At 43.9% G+C, this 26,813-nt stretch overlaps 1 protein-coding gene across 1 annotated transcript in view; it reads left to right on the top strand.

Moving 5' to 3' along the window:
- Window positions 1-4,572: 4,572 nt before the first annotated feature.
- Window positions 4,573-26,813, top strand: part of GRIA3 (glutamate ionotropic receptor AMPA type subunit 3) — a 199,254-nt gene continuing 177,013 nt past the window's right edge. Inside the window, exons 1-2 of the mRNA XM_033138270.1 lie at window positions 4,573-5,033; window positions 7,583-7,741. Of these exons, the coding sequence (XP_032994161.1) occupies window positions 4,943-5,033; window positions 7,583-7,741 (250 nt within the window). The 5' untranslated portion in view covers window positions 4,573-4,942. The remainder of the gene's footprint in view (window positions 5,034-7,582; window positions 7,742-26,813) is intronic.

Here is a 26,813-nt window from a genome sequence, read left to right as displayed (position 1 = left end):
TGCTGGAAGGAATATTTGCTGCTAGTAATAGAACATACCTGTACTTGCAGGGCACTAACATGGGAACAACTGTGTTTAGGAAAGAGACTGTAGCTCAGTGGCAGAAAACACACTTTGCATGCAGAAGATCCCAGGTTTGGTCTTTGCATTTCCAAAAAATAATAATAATAATCATCATCATCAGAGAGCCATTGCCAGTCATAGTAGGCCATATTGTGCAAGATAAGTGAATGACCTGACAGGGTATGAAAGGCAGCTTCCTACATTTCTATAAGAATTTGTTTTTATTTTGCATTTGCTCAGGAATGAAAGATATTACTTGAGAGGTCTGTTTGTCCCCCCCCCCTTTTAAAGGAATCTCATGCAGAGCTGAGAAAAGAAGAGAGCAGCAAAATCTATAGACAGATAAACATGAAACAAATGCACCATCTTTAACCCAGCAGGACTGTGCTTGGCCGTAGTTATGAAGAAGAAGAAGAAGAAGAAGAGTTTGGATTTGATATCCCGCTTTTCACTACCCGAAGGAGTCTCAAAGCGGCTAACATTCTCCTTTCCCTTCCTCCCCCACAACAAACACTCTGTGAGGTGAGTGGGGCTGAGAGACTTCAGAGAAGTGTGACTAGCCCAAGGTCACCCAGCAGCTGCATGTGGAGGAGTGCAGACACGAACCCGGTTCCCCAGATTACGAGTCTGCCGCTCTTAACCACTACACCAAACTGGTGAGGCCTTTCAGGAAGGCCAGAATCTTGTATTCTAATAGGGTTGCCAAGTCCTGCTTTTCTGCCTTGAGCTACAGTTCATTTTGCAGAGATGAGCAGGTGAAGCATTGCAACATGCATAAGATGTCTGATTGCCTGCTAATACTTGATTTTATGGCTTTAATTCATTTTTAGTTTCATTGTATTAAGTCTTCTGCACAGTGTTTAGAGACAACTTTGGTTAAGTGAGAAACAAATTGCCAAAATACATAAATAAATGTTGGTGGATCAAGCTCCTGTTAAAATGCATGCAAGCAGAAGTCACTAAAAAAAAAAAAAGCTGGCAACCCTACTTTTCATTGGGAAATGTACCTGCACAGCTCATTCTCACTGGAGTCCAGAACGCTGCAGCGAATAGTCTTAGACAAGGGTGATCCGAGCCTGAAGTGTTGTTCTTCCACAAAGCCCACTGCATGGTGCTAGGTCAGTCTTTTCATTCCCTTTTCATTCCCAGATCCAGTTTGGCATCCCCCATGTGCATTTGCTTAAACACACAGGCTGGGAGCCTCAATGGCATCCCTCTGGAGGCTTCACCCAGAGCAAAAAAAATCCCAGCTAGCCCCCCCCCCCCGGTAGCTACAGCTCTGCCAGATCCTTCCACTCTCTGACTGCCATTTTCAGCCCTAACTCTTATTATTTTCTGATGCCCCCAATCTCATGTACTCTTATCTTCAGTTATCCCATCCTGCATTGCCAGAGTTAGCCCAAGTACACATTCTTGGGATGACACGATATTATTCAGGGCAATAACAACATGGCATGAAGCCCGGTAGACAGTACCCAGGAAGGAACTCTGTGGGTGCCACTCTCAAACTGCACACAACTTAGATATGGAAGAGGCCATCAATTCGGATGGCTTTCAAATGGGATTAGACAAATTCATGAGGAAGCTAAGGTTTTCAATGGGATGCAGGTGGCACTGTGGGTTAAACCACAGAGCCTAGGGCTTGCTGATCAGAAGGTCGGCAGTTTGAATCACCGCGGTGGGGTGAGCTCCCATTGTTCGGTCCCAGCTCCTGCCCACCTAGGAGTTCGAAAGCACGTCAAAGTGCAAGTAGATAAATAGGTATCACTCTAGCGGGAAGGTAAATGTGCACTGCTCTGGTTTGCCAGAAGCGGCTTTGTCATGCTGGCCACATGACCCGGAAGCTGTATGCTGGCTCCCTCGGCCAGTAATGCGAGATGAGCACCGCAACCCCAGAGTCGGACACGACTGGACCTAATGGTCAGGGGTCCCTTTACCTTTACCTTTAAGGTTTTCAATGCCTGCTAGTCATGATGTATACCTGGAGTGGATGGAAAGTATAGATAAGGATTTACTGATAGATCTTTTCAATGAGAAAGGTGGCAATCCCTGGCAACTCCAGGCAAGAAACTCTGGGGAGCTGCTGGCGGTCAGCATCATAGATAGCAATACTAGGCAACTGGTCTGACTCAGTATTAGGCAGTTTCCTCTTGCAAACAAATGCTACTAGAGTATTCAACTAAGACCTGGGAGACCAAGCTTCACACCCTGATTCAGCCACGAAGCTCATCTGGTGGTCTTGGGCCAGTCAGCATCTTTCAGCCTAACCTACCGCACAGAGTTGTTTTGGGAATAAAGGGAAGAAGTATGTAAGCCACCTTGGAGAACAGGTGAGATAGAAAGGTAGTAAATAACCTAAATTAAAATAACTTGCATCTCTCAGATAACATGATGCAGCACCACTGGTGGTTGCACAATGGTTTAAGCTGTAATGCTAAACAAACTTCACCGGGGAATAAACCCCATTAGAAGCAGTGCAGCTTACTTCTGAGTAAACATGCGTAGGAGAGCACTGTCAAGCCAGCTCTGCAAAGAGCTTTTATGCTTCATTTTCTTCAAAGCCTTTACATTCCTTGCCCTAAAGTCTCCCTTTTTTATTATTCTGTTTCCAGAAGCTCCATTGGATATGTCTCTAGCTGCTCCTATGAGTGTTTATGTCCCTTCACCATTTAGGCAAAGGCTGGGGGAGGGAGAGAGATAGATCCAACTTTGTAACTTAAGGTTACCAGATGTCCCCGTTTCCCGGGGACAGTCCCCGGATTTACAAATTAGAACCCTGACAAAATCCATCTATTTATTAGGAAGTTGAAAAGTGTCCCCAGATTCACTGAAAAAAAATCTGGTAACCTTATCTTAACTCCTTTGTGCCTTTCTGAGATTGTGCAGAAGAAAGGTTAGCTGTCCAGCATAGGCATCATTTTGTTTTGTAGGGCTGAGAAAATACTGACATCCCTATTGAAATCGTCTCTTCTGCAGAGCATTGCCTGCCCAAGCCTAGAAGAACATCTCACTGCCTGCACTCACTCACCCCATGGCAGACTACAGCCTGAGAGCCCAAACCCTATGCAAGTCTACCAGAAAGAAGCTCCACTGTATCTAAGAGGAGCTTATTTCATTGTAAGCATACTTGCAGAGTGGTGACCTGATCCTATGCAGCAGATGGGGGTGGGGACCTTTGGCCCTCCAGATGCTGCTGAACTACAACTCCCATCACCCCTGGCCATTGTCTATGCTTGCTGAGACTAATGAGAGATGTAATACCTAGAAGCCAAAGGTTCCCCACCCTTGCTATGCAAGATAAGAAGGGGGGAGTCCCATTGTTGTTCAGTAGGGATTACTCCCAAGGAAACATGTGTACAGCGATTGCAGCTCATCCTATGCAGCTTCCATCAGAGAGATAAACACCTAAGAAGAGCCTGTCTAGATCAGGCCAATGGCCCATATAGTCCAGCATCCTATTATCACAGTGGCCAACTAGATACCCATGGGAAGACCCAAACCTAAGAACACTCTTCCTCCTGAATTAAAACCCACTTGGTCGCAGGTACTAGACTCCATCTCCAATCTCCCTGACCATTGGCTACGCTGGCTGTAGGACTGAAGAGAGCTGGACTAGCACCTTGTTGGCTACCTTGTTGGCTACCCTGGTGACTTTGGTCTTCTGTAGGCTGTACTCCTTGGTCCAGGTGTACGAACAGGGGAACAGCCTTGAGGCACAGGTGCCTTGCTCCTGGGGAGAGCAGGAAGGGCCTTAGCTTGGTGACAGAGCACGTGCTTTGCATGCAGAAGGTCCACAGGTTCAATCCCTGGCATCTCCAGGGAGGGCAGGGAAAATGTCCTCTGCCTGAAACCTTAGAAAGCCACTGCCGCTCAGTGCAGACAATGCTGAGCTAGATGGACTAAATGAATAGCCCCACCTTTCTGTGTGCTTGCCTTCCTCTCCCCGTCTCCCGCAATCCCACTCTGCACCCCACCTTTCTCATCTCCCCTTTGTGCCATCGCCCTGTCTCTTGGCTATACCTCCCTCTTTTTTTCTTTTTCTTTTTTTCATTTCTTTTCTTTTTCTTCTCTCTCTCTCTCTCTCTCTCTCTCTCTTCCTTCCTTCCTTCCTCCCCCTCCTCCTCCCAGAGATGGAATGCGAGAAAGAGTCAATGCAGCTTTAAAGGGGCCAGCTTTAAAGGAAGGTCCACGTGAGCCTCGGTGTGTTGCCATTGATCGCATCTCCCGGCGTTGCAGCAGCAGCAGCAGCAGCCCGCCTGCCTCTCTCTCTCTCTCTCTCTCTCTCTCTCTCTCTCTCTCTCACTTGCCGGTGAAACTGACACACATCGAGACGCCGCGTTTTGCGGGGCTCTTGCGGCAGTTCGTGCGGGGAGCCTGAAAAGGGGACGACCCGCGCTCAAGCGGCAGCAGATGAAGTTTGAGCTGTGAGCCCCCGCGTGGCCCGATCGGGGGCGGCTCGCTCTTTGAGGGGGGAAAGGCGAGCGGACGGGCGGGCGGGCAGGCAGGCAGGCAGGCTAGCGAGGTGGGGGCGATCGTTTGCTTGGCTCGCCCCACCATCTTTGCGTAGGGGAAGAGGGGGAGAGGCAAGCGTAGTCCCAGCTCGGCTGCGCTGCAAGCTCCTCCAAGCCAATGAGCCTTTTCAGGCTGGAGTGAAGAAGGGAGGAACGTGGGAGAAAAAGGAGGGCGAAGAACGGGAGGGAGTGAGGGAAGGAAGGAAGGAAGGAAGGAAGGAAGGAAGGGGTCTTACTTCTGAGGCTCCCCACATTTGCGCCGATGCCCATCTGGTCAGTTTCGTCGTAGGGACTGAACTGCAGGGGCCGAAGAAGAACCGAGCGAAACGAAAACTAGACGACCAGAAGAAGAAACAAATCATATTAATATGGGTCAGCCGGTGCCTCCAACTATTTTCCTCGTGCTGGTGGGGCTTCTGGGGGAGTCGCTCGGAGGTTTTCCAAACACCATCAGTATAGGTAAGAAGCTCCTATCACTTTCCAAAGCGCCTTATTATTATTACTTCGAGGTTATATTGAAAGAAGATTGAAAGAAGTCGATAGTAGTGGCGATGTGGGGAGGGGGGGGTCTACCTTTTCATCTCAAACTCGTGTACCCCACTGCTTTTCCTCTTTCCATTCCTCCAACCCACCGCCACTCCCGCAAGGATCCCCCAAGGCAGGCACTCGCTAAAAGAAACTGCCATTTGCTTTAAAATCAAAATTAAAATGCAGCACTGCATACCTTTGGACAGATTAATAATGGGTCGAGGGTGGGCAGCGCTGGGACGGAAGCCTGGACTGCGGTACCATTACTAACAGTCTCATTTGAAATCGTGATTTATTTACGTTAAAGACCCCACCTCTTGATTTGATCGGGGTACTATTCTGGTTAAAAAATTGTCTGTAAGCCCTCACCCAATGGAAAAGCAAAAGTTCCACTCATCTCCCCCACTCCCAAAAAGGGGGCTAGAGAGGCGCCGTGTCTTATCACTCTATTTCCCCCCTTAATCCACCTGAATCCAAAACTTCCTCTAGCCTCCCCCCCTCTCTCCCTCCCCACTCAACAGTATTCAGAGGCACGTAACTCTGCCGTTTAATGGAGTACGCTTTTGTAACTCGCTTTTTCTAAAAAAAAAAAAAAAACCCTCTAAACATTATCTTGTTTGCAGACGGGGCGCGGGGGGGGGGGGTGTGAGTCTAGCTGATGGACCCAAATGTGCCAAGCCTAACAGGACCAAGCTATCGGAAATGGCACAACCATCCATCGGGTGTCTCGTGTGTGTGTGCTGGGCTGGCAGGGAGCTAGGAGTGGAGGCGGTTGCAGCGGACAAACGGAGGGGAGCGTGCAAGCAGATGGCTAAAATAATCAATGCCTTGTCTGCCTGCATATGTCATCAAACGAGCGTTGCATCCAATGTAGGGGGGGGGGTGCTGTTCCGCGAGTGGGAGTGCAAAGTTCCCTCCTACTGGGGTTCTGGGGCATTGAGAAATGCCAAGCCGTGTTTAAAAATAGCGTTGTATTCATGTAGCGTAAGGCGCCGTTTTACCTCGGTTAGGGTCCCCCCCCCTTCCGTTTGCGGCTGTAGCCTTCCCTACATGGCTGCAGAAGGAACAGGCAAGGGTGGTAGCGATGCATAGGAAGCTCCCTTGGAATGCATCCCATGGATGCGCTGGAAGTCAGGCCAATGGTCCACCTGACTCACTGCCGTCTACACTGGCTGGCAGTGGCTCTCGGGGGTCCTTATTCCAGCCCTACCAGGAGATGGTGCTGGGGATTAACCCTTGGACCATCTCGCGGCTGTAGCAGATGGTCTTTTTGTTTCTTCATCTCTGGGGGAAGGGGGATTGACTTCCTGCCCCCCCCCCGCACAATAAAAATAACAAGAATAAATTCGGTTTGAAGGGTCCACCCCATGGCTTTCTCCTTCACTGCTTCTAAGGCGAGGTCCGTGCCAGTCTTTCTTGGGAAGACCTCTGTGCGCATTGCTGTTCAAAACTTTGTCCGTGCATAACGTGTGTCTGCTATGTGTTGCTCCGGGACCAAAACAGAACCCTTTTGAACCCTCCAGTTGATATCTGGAGCCAATACATATCAAGCAGATTGACCCTAATACCCTTGCAGAAGCCTACTAGCCCCCAGGGTCCATGGAGTCTTATGCTATGCATATATGATCTTTATCTGTGTTTACTCAGAAGTAAGTCCCACTAAATTCTCTCTGTGTGTGTGTTCTTGGGTATATCATTCTACACCATAGTTTAAGCCCGTAATCACACTGCAATCCTATGCCCTCTTATCTGGTAATAAGCTCCATTGAACTCAGGCTGATTTACTTCTAAGTAGGCATGCACAGGGTGGCGGGGTTAAATGGTTCTTACTTCCTCTGCATGCCTGCTTGGAAGTAAGAACCAGTTGGAACTCCTTCCAGGTAAGGCTGCAGCCGGGTTTCTGCATCATTACCAAGGAACAAGCCCCATTGAATGTAGTGATATGTGCATTTAAGAAAGCATACATAGGAATGGGCTGCACATGTTTAGGGTATTTGGGGGGGGGGAGCCATATTGTTATTGGTAGGATTTGTTTCAGCTTGCTTGTTTAAAGTATTTGTTTGCTCTGAATGCGAAGCCCTAAAAGGTTCTGTTGTGAGCCACCAACATATATGAAACATAGAGACTGCAGGCAGCAATTGTATGCATACCTGTGGGTTAGGAATAAGCCCCACTACACTCAGTGGGATTTGCTCTGGAGTAAGCATAGATGGTATTGGGCTACAGAAGCCTAATCCTATCCCTGTTTTCTTGGAAGTCAGTGGGGCTTACTTCTAGGTGAACATGCACAACATAAACCCTAGCTGTAAACTGCATTATATGTTTGAATACATTGCTTTAGACATGGAATATAGTATTTTTGCTGTGTGATGCTTGGTGATAAGCATCAATTGCATAGCATATTCCCAACACAGTTGAAAATATACAGGGGTTTTTTTTACCCACACAAATAAACAAATGCTGTTTCTTTTGCCTTACAGGGGGACTTTTCATGAGAAACACAGTCCAGGAGCACAGCGCATTCCGATTTGCTGTACAGTTATACAACACAAACCAGAATTTTACAGAAAAACCTTTTCACTTGAACTACCATGTTGACCACCTGGATTCCTCCAACAGTTTTTCTGTAACAAATGCATGTAAGTAGCTAGCTGGATTTTTCATATTATAGCTGTTGCCTGTTTATAGACCGATTCCCCACCTCCACCCTTCAAACACATTATCTCCCTCTTGCCCTGAAAAGCTACCTAGAACTGCATTTCATGTTTGGTAAAACTAGATTGCAGCAAGACATCATTAATTGCTCTTGCAGCATTTTTAATGCCTGCTACTATTGGGATCATGAATATGGTTTTGGCTCCCCCCACCCTTCACACACACACACACACACACACACACACCAATAAATCTGAGGGAAGCAATTCCAAGTAAGACACATTTTCATGTGCCTCTGTTGCTTTGATGCGGAGATTATAAGCAGCATTTAGCAACAGCATGGATAGGAGTGTGAGCAAGTAGGTGGGGATTATTTCACAAATAATGTCTCTCAGGAACAAAATGTGGAGGAAGCTTTTTGAAGTGACCTTGAGGGTGGCAGAGGGAAATAGGCTTACTGGCCTCCTTCTGCCTTAAAAATAGCATTTCTTCTTGCTGAGAATGCCTTGATAAAAAACCAGTGTGACTGTGCAAACTGATGGATGCCCAAGGAACCGAAGAGTAGGAGGAGAATTGGTGGAGAAAGCTTGACAGTCTGGAGAAATTAGCACTGCAAATGCATGTGTGTTTTTCATAGCTCTTGATGTTTCACAAGAGAAAAAGAGTGACTAGTGAGGGAGAGATTGAGGCAATCAGACATGGAATGAATGTAGTGTGGTTAAGGAAAGCAATTGAGTTCTGCATTCTGTTACATTGCAGCCTGTTAGAAGGCCCATCTTAATATTTGGGCATCTGTTTCTGTTTGGGAGAAGGATGACATTTACAGCAACAAGAGCATCTCTGGCTGTATGCCAGCCTCTTGTCTTAAATCCAAGGAAACTGTTTAGGAAGCAGACAAAAGGAGGGCTGCTTAATTCCAGTGACCTTCCGCACTGAAAGTTTAGCTGGTGTCTGATTTCAGACTGGGATTATTTGAACACCAGACCCTTGGTGGACTGCACAATTCCAATTGTGCGGTGTTGGTTTTAAAATGTAAGGGATTCATATCCTGCCCCTTCTGCCCAGAGGTTCAGGGTGACACAAACCTGGGTCTCCCCAGTTCTAGTCTAGGGACCTTACAAGCCGGGGGTGAGCCAACGTGGTACCTTCCAGGTGTTTTTACACTGTCAACTCCCAACAGCCCAAGCCAGCATGGCCAATGGTTAGGGATGATAGGAGTTGGAGTTCAAGAACATCTGGAAGCCATCACTACACCATGACAGCTCTCATGCCCTGCTGCCAAGAACCACTCTATATTATGGTGCTTCACCTCTTTTTATCAAAGCTTTGGTGGGCAGCAAGGAGGCTGGATTTGGTCTTGCATCTACCAGTTGCTGTTCCCTACCTTAAGGCATTTTCTTTTAAAAAGGGGGGGGGGAGAAAAAGAAATCCTTACTCTTAAGCAAATAATTCAATTAGTTATCATGGTAACATTTGTGTAAAATGTTTCCCCTGGACCTTCCAATTGAACTGGTGATGGTGGTGTATGGGAGAATAACATGATCCTATTGCAATACGTCCCAGGGACATGAAAATTATTGGGCAAGAAGCTTTGAGAATGAGTGAGCTTAGTTTTTGTTTTGTTTTTTAAGGAAGCCTTTTTCTGCTGCACAGACCCTTGTAGGGAGGCTCCTAGTTGTGCAATTCCATCCTACTGGTTTATGTTTTGTTTTGTGTAGGATTTACAGTTCAAGCTCTTTGGAAGTTTAAATGAAAATTCCAATAGTCTTGTTAGTAATGAAGGTTCCCAGTTTTTAAAACCAGCCATTGAAACTGTGACAATAACAGCAGCATATGTGTAGACCTTAGCAGGATTTTTTTAAATGCTATGGAAAGCTACATCTGCTGGTTTCTGCAATGTTAAAGGCACAAGAGCAGGACACACTTGTTTCTCTGGTCAGTTGGCAAGTACCCCCGCCCGCCCCCAATAAAACCCTCTTTGGAGTTTTATTTTAATAATCCTGTCCTTCCCGAACACATGTTCTCTTAACACATATCTGAGTAGTAATCCTTAATGAATGTAATTCCTTCAAGAGGCCCTATCTCAAACATAGTTTCCTTTAAAATATCAATTATATGGATTTAAACTAAAGGCACTGTACTTTTATGATAATTGGCTATTAACTACTTTCTTTTTTAAACACACACACACACAAAATTGCTGCTTGGATCCAATGAAGGGTGCCACAAGGTGTCCTTTTAATGGCACACATTATTTTTTTGTGTGTTCATGATGCTATTGGAACAGCCCTGAGTGATGCTACATCCAATACTGTTTGTACCTACAAATGTTTTGGAGCAGTCTCACTGCTTCATTTACAACCAGCACATGTTCTGTAACTTCCTGCTGAAACCTGTAACATTCTATACCCCTAATGTTTGTTTCTGTCTACACTTGTTGCTCTATAAGTCCTCAGGTCAGCAATAATGTGGCAGCATTTGGGAAGCATCACAGAAAAACTAATAGAGCAGAATAAATCCACCACTGGTGCATTTCTATTGTGGCAAAAACATGCCAGCCCAATGTATTTTGGCACCTGAAGCAAACCACAAAATGGTGCCCGCCCCTCTCAGGGAAGAAGGGATGAGTGAAGATCATCATCAGGAACAAGGGGAAAATAAGGATCTATAAGAGGAACATGGGGGGGGGGGGAGAAACCAGCAGCACTTCCTATTAGCCGAGTCTGCTGTACAGGTAACTTGGGGTGGGGGCAGCTAAGGTGGCAGAAGATCCAGCTTCCAAAGAGCACACCACAGCCATTGCTGCTACCACAGCAGCGAGTGATGTATTCCTTGGAGGCTGGATCTGCTGCCCCTGTGAATCCTACCACCTGAAGCAGTCACCTCAGCTTGCCTTATGGGTGGGCAAGCACTGAAAACATGTTGCAGAATAAACCTTCAATAAAACTCCAGAGTCGCTTGCAAGGCTGGTTTAAAACACTTGTCGATCTGAGATGGAAAATAAACACCATTCCTTCTTCTTTCGGTTAAACAAACACACATACACCTAATGATAAAATAATTGGCCCCTTGCTGTTCTTCTGTGGCATCCAAAGTAATCATTCTGCCTTATAATTACCCTCATTTTAAGAATATAAGAGCCCTTTCGGCCAAACCCCAAAGTCATCCAGAGCAGCAGCATTATATAAGCTAATAGTGATATCTGGTTACAATGGTTATGTAGGCAAAATGAGGTTACTGGAAAAAATAGAAAGAGGTACTGCCATGTTGGCATCTTTCTCAAGAGACAATAGAGTGTAGCTCTGGGAGTGAAGTCAAACTACTGCAGTAGAAGTACTGAAGTGACCTTCCTGGGGAGCAAGCCTGGGCAGTGTGTATGGAGGTATTGCGCTGCCCAGACAACATGACCCCCCCCCGACCTTGCTGATGTGGTCCAAAGGAAAGCAGGGCAATGCGTTTGGCACCAGATCGGCTGTAAGAGCTGCTGGAAGGCACCATCCAAGGAGCATGGTGCTGCCATGTTTAGGAGGGGAGGCTTTAAGAGAGTGTGATGCCCTTTCTCGTCAGCTCAGTAAGGGCTGAGAATGCTCCATGGCCACAGGATGCTAAGCATCAGTTGGCAGAGGAATAGGAAACTGGGGAGAGATGGCAAATGGAATGGACAATCTTGAGAGATGGCATGGCTGGCTGGAATGGAGCAGACCACAAGTGCAAGAGCTCTCAACTTAGCAATATCTTATTGCAGATCCCACTTTAGACACCTGAGAAAGGAAGGTACCAGTCATGTGCTCCTGAGCATAAAAGCAATAGCCCACCCTCACTGCTATTCAGTGGCATACTGCCTCTGAACCTGGAGGTTTTATATATCTATCTCAGTGTATAATCCTCATTTGTCTAACCCCCTTTAAAGCTTTTCTAGATATTTGCCATGGAACTCCATGCATTAATTGTGCCTGGAGAGAAGCAGTGCTTTATCTTCACTCTTCTGAATACTACCAATCAGACTGGAATTGAACAGTTTATTAAATGCTCAGGAGCATATATCATGCATTATATTACTTGTTGCAGCAGTACTTGATCTTCCTGAATGCATCCCTAATCCAATTAGAAAATAACATGGTAATGTCAAGGTGTATTTCTCCTACACAACTGCATATTTTAACATCACTGGAGCTGCAATTCTTTTCACTAGGACTAAGCCCCACTAGTTACACTTAACTTTGAGTAAACATTGAGTTGCACTGTTGGTTGCTTGTTACTGCCCTTATTTGCCCATACATGTGGTGAGTGTGATTATAAGGTACATTTGATGCTTGCTTATGGCAATCTAGTCTCCTTTAGCAATTAAGCATTTGGAAAGGAAACTAAAGCATGCTTATTTTTCCTCAAGTTGCACCCTATATTGGACCATGAGTTCCATCCAGTCCAGAGATGAGGAGCTACAGACTTCAAAATGCAGCTGAATTCCAATTCCCATAGCCCCAGCCAGCATAGCCAATGGTCAGGGCTGATGAGAGTTGTGGTCTAGCAAAAACATGTAGTGCCACAAATTCCCCATCACTAATCCTAGTCCAATGTCCTGCTTTAAAGAGTGGCCAGCGGCATCCTTCTGGGAAGCTTAAAGTTTGTTTCAACCACCTGATATTCAGTGGCAAACTCCCTCAGATCATGGGTGTCTCCACAGCTTAAAGTTGCTGTTGGATACTTTAACGTGTCTCTTGAATTCAGGAGGAATGACTATGGCTTGGTGGAAGAGCATGCACTTTGCATGCAGAAGATCCCAAGTATAATTCATGGCACCTTCAGATAGATCCCCATCACAAACCTTGGAAAATCACTATTAGGCAGGGTAGGCCATGCTGAGCTAGATGGATCAGTGGTTTGACATGGTATAAGGAAACTGTCTAAGCCATTGCCATGTCTTCTGTCAATAGAATTCCATACATGCCATTTGAAAAGAAGTTACATTTCTTTATTTGGCAGTAGATTTGCAACAGACTATTCAATGCAAGTGGCCCAGTAAATTTGTATCTGATATGATATGTGAAGGTAAACATTTTCTTTTTTCCCGTCCGCATCCTATTCTACTGGAGCATCTGTGGCTAAGTACACAGAAGAAAGGGAAGGGAAAAGTGACCTTGTCTGAAATAAAAAAGCTCAGTTGACAATGTATTACAGTGGGTGGAAATACATTATTTGCAGTCCTGCCCACTGAACACTGAAGTCTTTGCAGCTACAAATAAATATCCAGAAAGGCCACTACTATTCTCAGATCTGAAAGTAATTTGTCTCTGTAAAGTCATAATGCTCATGCATATAAATATGTCCTAGTTCCCCAAAGTGTATACAAATTAGCCACTGCCAATCCCTTATCCTTATTAATGAGCTAATGCTTTTTTATGTTTTGGATACATTTTCCTACAATTGTGTGGCTTCTCTTGGACAATCACCTTCCCTTAAGGGCTACCATGTGATATTTGCCTTTGATATTTGCAACTGAAAATGAAAACGTTGCAGTGACTCTACCATGATTTGGGATTTATCTGCACTGCAGATTAAACAGACTGTTTAGTCCATCCTTTCCAAACCTTGCACCCTTCTTGTGTTTTGGACAAATCCCATCAGCTTTAGCTAGTATAGCCATGTTCCCTTCAGCACCAGCTTCATGCAGCCCATGCCCATGGGGGTTGTACTCTCAAAGATCTGGAGACCACCAGGTTAGGGAAGGTTGGTAGTTACATTCTCTTCCTTAGGAGACTGGGAAATATAATTCTGCGAAGAGTGGTTGGGGGACCAACTCAGTACTCTGCCAAATTACCTTCCTTGGGTGCAATTAGAGTGATAGGTATAAAACCATTATAAGTTTATACTATAAATAGAGCCCCATCATAATGAATACTGCAAGGGACAAGGTGTCCGGATTACTATTATTCTTTCATCACTGAATTCTATAATATGTTTTAATTCGGGATGGTGCTAAATGTTCAGGTCCTTAGTTCCTATTTTGTTTTAACCATCCCTTTCTCTTTCAGCTGGGGCACTTGTAAAGGTATCAAGTGGTATATTGTTCTTCCTAAAGACATTTGAAGATGTTTTCACCCTAATAGTCTAGGGTAAAATCATCCCAGACTGTTGGTGTGTGTGTGTGTGTGTGTGTGTGTGTGCATGCGTGTGCGTGTGTGTAATTTGATTCCCACTGGGTTGTTAAAATGCCTATACAAATATTTTGCATTCCAAAGATAGCTGGATAATTACTGCTGTTTTTATTTGTTATTTTGCTTTTTAAAAATAATGCCACCTTGTTTTCAATGTTTGCTTCCATCAGTATTTTTAAATGGATATTTAAATGACATGAATTTTTTCCTATGGGGTGAGCAATATATAAATTAAGTAAATAGATATAGAATTATTATTTTTTATTATTATTGTTGTTGTTGTTGTTGTTGTTGTTGTTGTTATTATTATTATTATTATTATTATTAGCAGCCACCCAGCATAGGAAACCACTTTATACCATTGGTCCATCTGGCTCAGTATTGCTTACGCCAACTGGCAGTGGCTCTCCAGGGTTTCAAACCAGGAGTCATTCCTAGCTGTATCTGGAGATGCCAGGAATTGAACCGGGGATATTCTGCATGCAAGGTGGATGCTCAATCACTGAGCTATGGCCCTTCCTCTCTGAGGAATCCAGGTGCAGTGCTCTGCTCAGTGAAGGATCAGTCAGGGATGCAATGGTCATATGTTTCATCCACAGCAACCCTGGCAGATGTCTAGCCTCCTGCTTAAATACCTCCAGCAAATGATACCCCCCACACCCCACACCCCAAGGCAGTCTGATCTGCTATTGAGCAGTTATTAGTGTTAAAAAGTTTCTTGTTTGACTGAAATTTCCTTCCGTACAACCTTCACTCTGCCCTCTGGTGTAACCAAGGGCACTTTCAGGGCTCCCAGAGCTCTGGCACTTAACAGGGAATGTCTGAAGGGCTGGTCAGCTTGCAGTGTCATATAACTATAAATGGAGATCTAATCTAGATTCGCGAGTGTGGAGGCAGAATGATAAGGAATCATTTATACCAGGATTGTCCTAGGATTTGAAATGATGATCTCTTGAAAACATTTTCTAATTTGATCAAGGAGGAAGAAAACTCGTTTCTCATGCCGTAGCCAGTTTACTGCAACCTGGTGCACATCTGAGGTAACATAGACTTACCTGGGAAAACAGGGAAGGGAAAATGGGCTACTCGCTAAAATGTATCATCTGTTTTCAGAGGCAGAACTACTCTGATCTCATGAGATGGTGTGTGTAAGCACTCCCCCCTTTTCCAGTTACCGGTAACTTGATACATAAACCTGTAGTATTTTGTCTTGGCATACCATGTTTCTTATCTTGGTGTTAACACCTATCAGGGGGTACAGAGGAGAGATGCTGTACTGAGCTGTAGGTCAGTGGTGGAGCATCTCCTTTGCCTGCATGAGGTCATGGGTCCAACCCCCAGGATCTCCAGGTAGGGCTGGGAAAGGCTCCTTATCTGAAACCTTGGAGAGCCACAGCCAGTCAGTACAGGCAACAGCAATCAGATGGGCAAATGTTCCGTTGGCAATAGTGTGATTATTCTACAGCTTTGGGTTCTCTCTCTTCCTTGGGGAGTGGGAAATGCCAAATGGAGCTTCTAACTTGCTTTGAAAGTCTGACAAGTGCATAAGTCAATGTAAGCAGGTGCATACAGAGACATTGCAGGGTTCAGCTCACATTTGAAGTGAGACGTCTTTGTTGGAGTATATTGAGACAGAGCAGCTTAAATGCATATTTCCATCCCTAGCATGTCTACCTGTGTTTGTGTGTGTGTGTGTATTCCCTCTCTCTGAGTTTAATTCAAAACCTCCAACGGTGTCTTTTACTGTTAGGTTTTCAATTATGTTTAACGTTCTGTTGCTCCTATTCCCTCAAAATAAAGCACTGCTGGTGTCTTTTCTGTTCTGCTCTTGTAGTGCACTACACTACATTGCTCCAGCTACTGCAGTGTCAGCTCATTAGCACTCAGATCGCATATTCTCTCTCTCTCTCTCTCTCTCTCTCTCTCTCTCTCTCTCTCTCTCTGCACTGTCATCGCCCAAAAAAAAAAAAAAAGCTGCTGTACACCTTTATGGTCAACAAATGTGGCCTTGGATTACATACCATTTGCAGGGGATATTTAGAAACCCAAGCCTTGGGTTACTTCACCCACCCCACTCTGGAATTTTCCTAGGGAAAGGGGTTAGCTTTAATACTTAAAACCCTGCAAGAAAATTGGTTGATCTTGGTGAAGGTGGGGCCTATTTTAAAAAGCTTTAGTTGTGCGATGCAGATGATCTCTCATCAACAGCTAGCCACCTTGACCAATCTGCAGGCCACCCTCTATTCTCATTCCTCTTATTAAATTTCCTTGTAGGTATCTGTTCAAAATCTTCAGCTAGCCCACAAAGAGAGATAACAAATGTTGATCTGTCTGCATCCTAGATGCAGATGCAGCGGCATTTCCTCCTTTGCCAACCAAAGGGGAAAAGAGCATAATTACCTAATTATCCTTGTTTGCTGAGATCCATTTAGATGTTTGTTTGGGTGCTTCTCATCAAATGGGGGGTTTTGTAGCTTTTCTTCACTATTTCTCCTCAGTGGTGTGGTATGTACCACCCCTCCCCTTATTCGTTTTCAAACATTCAGAGGGATGGGATTTTACAGAACAAAAACTTGGCATGTTTTGATGTGGTGGATAGTGTTACAGGACCTGGTATGACCCACAATTTGAAGAGATCATTTAAAGAAGAAAAAATGCCTTTACTCCCTGCCCTGCTCTGTGCACCACTTTTCTTGTCTGTTGCTGTTCCTCATTGTCTGTTTCCACTGGACAAACAACTTGCTTTCCTTGCCTCTGGGCGTTCTTTTTCTTCCTTCCTTCCTTTATTTCTTGCCAGCTGGTAAAGCAATGATGATGCAAACTGGTCATTTCACTGCTGCCAAAGATGCCTCTGTTTTAAGGGCATTAACAGAGGAAGGGGAGTAGAGATAGAGGACAGGGCTAGCAGTTGAAAGTGCAAATCACTCTTAGGTACCTCAAAGGATGGCCCTCCCCACTGAGACACTCTAAATGCCGGTTATGTTTTGAGAAGCTCAGTTTATATAGGGCTCCTGTGTTGCCCCAGACATCCAGACACTGGCCAGATTGGGGGCTTCTACTTAGCTTTAAATGATAACGGCATCAATTAACCCAGCCTTCACATTAGTGCAGGTGTGGTGAACATGTGGTCCTCCAGCTGTTGCTGAGCTATGCCTCCCAACATCCCTGGCCATTGGCTATGCTTGCTGGAGCTGATGGCAGTTCTCCATAAGCATCTGGAGGAACAAAGGTTCCCTGCACCTGTTTTAGTTAGTGCCCTTCTCCTCCCTTACCCACCTGTACTGCTGCAGTTACAATTAGCATGATGCTCCATGATTACTTCTCCTCCTGCTATCTGGATGTCATTAAGTTTCTGACCAATCTCTGGCCTAACTAAAGATGAATTCATAGCAACAACAAGAAGTCGTGACAGGTGCAAAGGCTTTGATACAGATGAAGCCACCCTTAAAGTCAGTGGTTCATAAATCTGTCTGCCCATGGACACACTTGACTGTAGCTACCCACCTGTAAAATACAAACAAGGACTGTTGGTGTGTTGATGACCTGTGAATGACTAGAGACATATTTTCAGCATTTATATACAGTATATAGTCTCCAAGACTAAATTCTCCCAGGTTACACTCACATCATAAATTTAAGCAGTGCTATGCCACTTTAACAGCCAGGGTGTTCTCCACCCCCCAAAAAAATCCTGGGAGCTGTAGTCTGTTAAGAGTGCTGAGAATTGTTACGATTTGTACAGCTTACACAGCTAAAATTACCAGCACCCTTAACAAACTACAGTTTCCATGATTCTTTTGGGGAAGCCATGACAGTTAAAGTGGTGTAAGAGTACCTTAAATTAATTCTGCAGATGTGCCCCCAGTGTTTTGCAGAGGCCTGGGCATCTGCTTGTCTTATTATTGACCATCTGCATCTGAGAACCTTTTCACTATGTTTGATGCAAAATGTGAACTGCTTTGCCTTTCTCTAAGAGGAGCATGGCCAGTAGTGATTGTAGCTTTACTTCTTATGTTTTCAGTATTCTTCACTGGAGCAGAAAGAGCCTGAGTTCTTACTTAAACAAGAAGCCTGGGGACTTTCATCCTCTGCCACTGAGGTCTTTGAGAGTTTTATTTCCCATTGACTTCAGGAGGAACAAGACCCAAACCCACTGGGAATATTCACATGAGAGGGCTGCAACAGCAAGCCAAATCTTTGACAAATTTGATACAGAAGACAGCAGTTCAGATCCAAGGGAGCATAGAGGTGCATGGCAAGCAAGAGAAAAACAGAGTGCTCAACATAAATGGCTATTTTAAACTGAAGGTTTAGAGTGGGGAGAGGGAATATCCAATTTGAATAAATAGCGGGAACCTGCATTGGGACTTTCCTTTAGCAATGGTATGTAAAGCAGGTCTGCAGAACCTTTGGCTTTCTTGATATTGCTAAAATATCCCAGCAGGCATGGCATGATGGGAGTTAATGTTCAGTAATACATGGAGAGCCAACTGTTCCCTACACCTGTCGCAAAGTGTTTAATTTTTTTTTTAAATGCACCACAATGACTGATCAAACTAAGCTTACAACTTGAAATTAGAGAGTTGTGAGGGACCTCGGAAGTCATCTAACACATTTTGGCACATAATGGTATAAATAATATAAACAACAACCCCTACACAATGCAGGATCGAAAATGCGCAATGCAGCCACAGCATCCCAGAAAGATGACTGCCCAGACCTTACTTATATATCTCCAGCAAAGGACAGCCCACCATGTCCTGAGACTAATGTTGAACAAATCTTACTGCTATAAATTTCTCCTAAATCTTATCTGAAATCTTTCCTTGCAAGCCTGCTCCATCTACCTTATGACAACCCTGTATGGCAGCCCTATATTTAAACACAGCTGTAATATTTCCTCTTAATCTTCCCTTCTCCTGCCTAAACTTACCCAGCTCCATCAATCATTCTCCATAGGACTTAGTTTCCAGACTTCCTCACTATTCTGGTTGCCCTCTGCTGGACACGCTCCAATTAGGACAATGATGGGGAACTTGTTGTCTAACAATATCTGGGATGCTAACACCTCCCATCATCCCTGACCACTGGCAGTGCTGCCTGGTGCTGAAAGGAGTTGGCATGAAACATGTTTATCCACCCTGAGTTAAGGGAAGGGTCATGATTCAATGGCAGAGCTTATGCTTTGCATGCAAAAGGCTGAAGGTTGAATCCCTAGCTTCTCCAGCTAGGCCTGGTAGAGATTCCTCTCTGAAACTCCAAAGAGCCTTTGCCAGTCTGTGCAGAAAATATTGAATGAGATGAACCAATTATATAATTCAGTGTAAGGCAGCATCCTGTGTTTGTCAACAACTAACCTTTTGGCTGATTCAAATCCCCCACTTTGGTTGGGACCACACAGGAAAACAAGATTGCCCTACGTAGGATCCATTAGTTATGACAAATAGATGTATTGGCTTGATTTGGATCCAGTGAATATAGTACCAAATAAGTACTAAACTTTTAGAAGATGACATTACCACTCATTTCTTCTTCTTCTTCTTCTTCTTCTTCTTCTTCTTCTTCTTCTTCTTCTTCTTCTTAAAAGACCAACACTAATGCACTTCACATGTTTTGCCTATTGGGTCACGGTGTAATATGACCTTCACCTGAATACTCCCAAATTGAGTGGCTGATTTGAAATAAACAAAAGGCCAGGAAACTGGAACAAAAGGGAATTGCAGTCACATGGGGAGAGTGACCACAGCTTCTCCTCTGCTGCTTCTCAGTTTTGCTATATTGATTGCATTTGTTTTGAAGCTGCCAAACTTCTTGTTGTCTAATTAACTTTGCTTAATGTCAAAAGAGCAGCCCTGTCATCAACCTCTTTCACACATCTGAAATATCAGGGAATGCTAACTCTGGCTTCAAGGTTGACATTTTCATTGCAATTCAGATTAGGTCACCCTTGGAGAAACTTTAGATGAATATAATTAGCAGATTGAGGAAGTCTCCTGCATCGAGCCACCATGGGATATTTGCTTTTCTCAGCATGCATATAATTTAATGCTTACCAAAAGGGGAGAGGAAAAATGCCAAAAATGTCACATCACAAGTCAGCATACTTCCATTCTTCCTGTTACTTGTTGGAATGTGGATACATTAGCTCTCCTTCTACCTGCTAAAATTTAGGTCCTGGGCAGTAGATTTACTTTTTAAACACTGTGCCTAATGCATGAAAAAAATATAGTGGATGTCCTGTGCAGCTGGTCTCAGGGTTCACAGGGTAGCTGGGCTGGAACACTGTTGCCATATATTGGCAGGGCAGCTTAGTCCCCATGCTGGGAACCTCATTTTGTTAAAGGTACTGAGAATTATTGCTAGGAGACCCTGATTCTCCTCAGAGAGCTTATTGAAAAGAGGGGATTGATTGTTCAACCACTCTGGAAACTGTAGCTCTCACGGAGGGAAAGGCAACTCTCAGTACCCTTAACAAACTACAGTCTTCGTGATTTTTTGAGGTAAACCATGACTGTTTAAAGTGATATGATGGTGCTTTAAATGTGTAGTGCAGATATGGCTTTAGTGATTTGGTAAGTCTTAGACAAGGCATGTGCAGTCAGAACCTTGGACAGATCACTGTGTGAAAGCTGGCTGAAATGTTCTTACCCAAGGCTACGAGCTGCTGATTCAGCAAAATGTATGTACAGGCCTTCAGAGGAACTTGTGTGTGTCCTTCAGGGGCTACTACCTTATTCTACATTCATTAGAATGTTGGGGGCTGCCTTGGGAGTGAGTTTTCTAAAACAATATCCACTGGCTTGGAAGGATAGAGAGTGTGATAGCAACCCGGCAAATGGCATGTCGTCCACAATTGGCATCCTCCTCTGTGCTGAGTACAGTTAGAGGGCGACAGTAATTCATATTATGGAATTGTATATCTAGTACAAGATAAAGCAAGTTGAAGGGTCGTTTTTGGAAGGTCATCATTAAACTATTTAAATAAATCTGTCTCTTTTCCTCAAACGTTAGTAGAAGCAGTATCCATCTAGAATGGCATCCTGCAAGTGGTATGGAATGTATGTGGCATGACATTGCCTTGGACAGCCCTGGCACCAGTTTTGGGGGAGACTGGCAAAGCAATATGCAGGCTGATCTACAGACAGCCACCAGCAGTAGTGCTGCATTTTACACTGGCATGTGTAACCCACCTACCACTGTAAATACACACAATGCTCCCAATGTCACTCCAGCAGTATGAATGAAATAACCTACAGGTGGCTCTCAGGATCAGCATTGCATGGTGGCAGGTCCCCACCACTTTTAATTTCATTGTTTGCAGATATAATGAAAAGAAAGAAGGGGTGTCAGCTCACATCAATAAGAATCAACCCCAATTTCAATTTTGTTGTTCAGTCATTCAGTCATGTCCAACCCCATGGACCAGAGCACGCCAGGCACTCCTGTCTTCCACTGCCTCCTGCAGTTTGGTCAAACTCATGTTGGTAGCTTCGAGAACACTGTCCAACCATCTCATCCTCTGTCATCCCCTTCTCCTTGTGCCCTCCATCTTTCCCAACATCAGGGTGTTTTCCAGGGAGTCTTCTCTTCTCATGAGGTGGCCAAAGTAGTGGAGCCTCAGCTTCAATATACATATATTAATAGGCATTGTCTATATGTCCAAATAGATATACAAATGAGATGGATACCTCCAAAAAAAAATAAATGCAGAAAAATCTTCAGACCATTGAGTAAAGTATGGTGGGTGTTTATCCTCCAAACCTTGAAGCAGAAGTCTATTTGTAACCTCAAGGACTCACTTTTGTTAGTGAGTCCCCAGACCCACTATTGTATCAGGAGCAACTTTTTAGCTATTTAAATCCAAGAATGAGGCCTCTTGTTGAAATATGCTGGTGTCTATGGCATCAGTAACAACTAAAAGGAAGTCTGGACCACACACCCCGAAATTTACTAAAGGGCAAAAGCCAATTGGTGCAAGACAAGTGCTCCTTATGAAATTAGTTTTTAAGATCCACCAGAAGTTAACAAAGAGAAAAAGAGTGGAAGGATCTCCATTTATATCTGCTGTACCGTGGTCTCCTGAAAGACAATGCAGGCGTTTGAAACTTACCTGGAATTTGATATCTTAACTGTTTGTGGGAAAATTGCTTTTTGTCTTGCATCAGCATGGCTTTGACCCCTTTTTGTTGCTTTTCCATGAGAGAAGTTGGCCCTTTGAGATGACTGTATCCTAGAGCAGGTGTCCTAAATCAGAGGAAGTGTGCACAAGACCCCACAGCTAATTTACTTATTTATCAGGAATTCTTTATAATCTGCCCTTCACTCAAAGGTACTACTGTAGATCAATGAAATTAAACAAAATATATATGCAGTGCCACCTTGTCCCTCCCAAAGGTAGCTGAGGGTCAGCTGTGGATATCACTGGTGGGGCAACATTTACTATGCTTCTTTCAAGGTGTCAAAAAGACTATGAACATCTGAATGCCATCCATCCAGATTCACTACAATGGCAGGATCCAACATGCCAACCTGCATTCAGAACCTACATTCTTAGATACTTTCTCACAAATATTCCAGTTTTGTTTGGTTTGCTGGTGTTTTCACAGGAGATTGGCACAGAACTCAGTTTCCAGACCAAGACTGCAGTCATAAAAGGCAGGTTTATACTGGCTGGTTGTATAGTTCCAGCTGATAGTGAAAGCTAATTTGCATTCTTTTGTTGGTGAATTACTAGTGTTGATGGTGATAACACATTTCCAACTGCTGTGGCATTTTCTACAGAGATGCCTCTGCATCTTCTTTTATGTTTCTTAATTCTTCAACACAATGAGGGACTTGCTTCTAGAACTTGGTGAGATTGACTACTGAGGAAAGATGCATATGGTCACAATACAAAACGTACTTTACTCTTTGCCATACTGGTGAGGGTCTTGAAAATCATAATTATGATGATGATCTCAAATATATGTGCATGCAAATCAGCTAGGTATTGTTTGCCAGTGAGATTCTTCCTGGGCAATGTAAATAGAATGAAGCCCACTGCTTGACACAATAAATAAACAACAAATAAATCCCATTATCCTTGGTCAGTGGGCATCTTGGCTAGGGCTGTTGGGAGTTGGAATCCAATGACATATGGAGTCCCATAGGTTTCCCATGATAGAAGTTTATAAAATTATGCATGGCATGGAGACAGTGGATAGAGAAATGGTTTTCTCCCCCTCTCATAATGCTAGAATTCATGGACACTCAATGAAGCTGAATGCTGGAAGGTTCAGGACAGACAAAAAAAAGTACTTCTTCATGCAACGCATAATTAAACTATGGAACTCACTCCCACAGGAGGCAATGATGGCCACCAACTAGCAAGGTTTTAAAAGAAGATTAGACAAATTCATGAAGGATAACACCATCAACAATTACTTGTTGGGATCACTATGTTCTGCCTCCACTGTCAAGGCATAATGTCTCTGAATACCAATTGCTGGGAATCACAGTTGGGAAGTATGCCATTGCACTCATGTCCAGTTTTCAGGCTTGCCACAGGCATCTGGTCAGCCACTGTGAGACAAGAATGCTGGACTACATGGGTCATTGGCCTGATTGAGCAGTCACATCTTATGTTCTTCATTTGTGGTTTGTGACTGGTTAACTTTTAATCAATGTCACAGTGGTGGAACATAATGATAAGCAATGTGTGCTGTGTGGTGCATGAATTCATATTGTATACACTGACTGTTGTGTATGCAAAGGGTATGCAAAGGTCTATGAGGGTTGGTACAGACTAGGAATGAAGCATACCAGATCAGACCCTGATATGCTTGTGCCAGGAATCAAAGTCTGACAGCTCGGGAGATTCCCAAAGATTTAATGGTCTGCTGCAAATGTAGCTGCTTTACATATATATCTTTTAAAAATAAAATAAAAAAGCTTTCTTTTTAAGAACAGATTCAGCCTTGTCGGCTGGTAAGAAAAGCTTTACAGTGCAAGCTGTGATCTATCTGTGTCCCTGGAGCCACAGGGGGCAGAACCACAAAGAAAAGGGTGAGCCTCTAACATTCACACTGAAAAGAAGGGCCTATTTTATACTCCAAGGCCTAATTATGAACAGTTTAAGAGCTAACGTTCTTTTTATCCCTTTCACTATTGATTAGCATTGGCACAGAATGCAAGCTGGCATGATTGGAAGCTGTGATCAAGGGCAACAGTGCTCATGTGATGATTCTGCAGTGTGAGGGCACCGGTTGCCTGGAGATCTATCTCTTCAGGATTCTGCCTTGTGCTGATTTCGGACATCTGATTCTTATAGGGCATGCATAAGCCATGATGCCAGAGAGGCAGAAATATATTGTGTAAGCTGCTTCAGTTATTCTACAGACTGCTCCTGAAGAAGGAACCTTGTGTTCTGAAGCACATTGAACTGTAATAAATCTTCTGAGAACAAATTTCTCCTTCCTGCACTATTTCTTTCCTTTTTGCTGGGTAGAAATGCTTCTCAAGTTGTCACCAGCCCTCTTTGCCTGAGGAACATGTCATTTCCAAGGAAGCTGAATGCTGGAAAATTCAGGTGAACTAAAGAAACTACTTCTTCACACAGTGCATAGTTAAACTATTCCCGTAAGAGGTACCAGCCTTAGATGAATTCACGAATAAGGCTATCAGTGGGCACAAGTCATGAAGCAGTGTGTCTTTGCATACCAGTTGTTGGGAATCACAAATAGAGAAGTGCTGTTGCATTCAGGTCTTGCTTGTGAGCTTCTCATGGCCATCTGGTTGGACACTGTGAGAACAAGATACTGGACTAGATGGCCATTGGCCTGATCCAGCAGAGCTTTACTTATGTTCTTATGGTATGCTTCTTAAGACTTCCAACCATATTCTTGTTAACCCTGAGCTTATTTTCCATCCTAGCTGTTCCTTGCCTCCTTGCAACCTCAACCCACCTTAGTCTCTTTGGCTGTGTCCTGCTCATTACTACACTTGCCCTAGGGCAGATCTTCAGACAACCCTTTCTGCTCTCCCTTGCCACCATTTCTTGCCAGCTTCAGGCAAATCCCAGTTACTGAATCTCGGTTCATCAGGGATTCATCACATATGGCACAGGCTCATTTATTGAACTTTCCCCATTCTAGCTATCTCTCTATCTCAAGTTGGTGATTTATTAATTATCTGAAGTCTTGATCCTGTGGCCACATCTATCTAGGGCTATGGACTGGGTCTCCTATGACCCAGTGAGTGGTGGATGTGTGCACTATTATGAAGAAAAAGCTGCTAAAAATGGATGTTGAAAACTTAATGGTGCCTGAGTACCATTCTTAATGCACACTTGTACCTGTGCAGTGTTTCCAGAGCTGTTTGGATGATCTTTAAGATTTGCCAGTTGAGTCAGTGCTTGGTCTATTTGGTTTCATCCAGGGATCAAGATACACCCCTTGTACTCATTGTACATTCAGAATATGCTGATCTTTTAGTCCCGATCTCCAGCTCACATGAAGCTTAGTAAATGCACATTTGCACAAACATATTCCATCACCTGTGTTCCCCCGCTTTCTTCCTCACTCTCAACATTCTAGATCATAAAGCTCCATGGGGCAGCAATCCCCCCCCCAGCTTATTTTGACCTCCAAAGCTTCATTGATGACAACAATGGATAAAAATATAAATATACAAAAATGATGCCTATGGTGCACTCATCTTGCAATTAAGCTCAGCCATTTGGGTTTTGAGTTTTGGACAGGCCAATAAAATGCAGCGAAACTGCTGATTGTTTGACAACTTTGCCACTTCTTTGAAAGAACTTTGCACTGATTTATATTTACAGAGCCATTCATTTTGCCCTGGCAGTTGCACAATGAAGCTATTATGAGGATATGAAATGATGCCCTGAGTTATACCTTCCTTGCATGCTGAAAATAACAAGCTTTCTTCTTATGACTCTTTTTAGTGGCGGATGAATTTGAGGGCCATTCATCACTCAAGAGTACTTTAGGATGCTTAAAAGGAAAGGATAATAGGGTATTTCTGCTTAAAGAATCAAAAGATTACTATAATGCTTTCAAAAACAGGCAGAGTTAAGAAAAGGAGTAATTTTGCACTGATAAAGAACAAACTCAAAAAGCAGTGGCTTGCTGGCATGGACAAACATCTGCTGCATAGACCAAGGGACAAAAAAAAAATTCCACTTTATTAAAAATTAAATAACTATAGTCTTTCTCCATTGGTGGCTAAAAACTAACACAACTGGTGGGACCATAGGCAGAGCAGCTAATGGGAGACAGAGCCAGTCATCTTACTCTGATTACCCCCACCCCACCCCCATCCCTTTCCCTTGCAAAAATGCAGTGGGCAGTTAAGTAATTCTCAGGCACAAGCATCAGATATTTAAGACACAGCTACTGAAGAGAAATGTTGGACACCCTAGAATTTTTACAGCTCTAGGAGTTGTCATCAAATACCTAGATATGCTTGTGTTTCCCACGCCCACCCCAAGCTCTTGTTATAACAAGAGAGATGAAAAGAAAAGACTCCAGGACAATGGGGAATTTATAAATATGGTTCTATGGGTTACAGGACTGCTGTGCTCTTTCTTTGGAACTTAGAGTTCAGGAAAACAACAACAACAGTAGGGCTCTAGAGATCAGTTTCTGCTGTGCTTTCCTTCTATGTCTTAGACATCATTTATTAGGTTCAAGCAGTATTCAATGTTCCTCCGTTATAGCCTGCCAATCTTAGGGCCACCCTTAACCCTAAACTACAACACAGTGCTGCTTCCCCCCCCCACACACACACAAATCATATGTTATCATCTTGTTCATTGTTTGCTTTCTCTGTCTTTTTTATTATTAATATTTTATTAAAAGAATTTCAGTTATAGTGATGAAAGAGAAGGAAAAGGGGGGGA

This window comes from Lacerta agilis, chromosome Z, assembly GCF_009819535.1.
Source record: "Lacerta agilis isolate rLacAgi1 chromosome Z, rLacAgi1.pri, whole genome shotgun sequence".
Classification (NCBI taxonomy): Eukaryota; Metazoa; Chordata; class Lepidosauria; order Squamata; family Lacertidae; genus Lacerta; species Lacerta agilis.
Note: the sequence above shows the minus strand (reverse complement) of the source record. Positions and strands in the feature narration are given on the sequence as shown.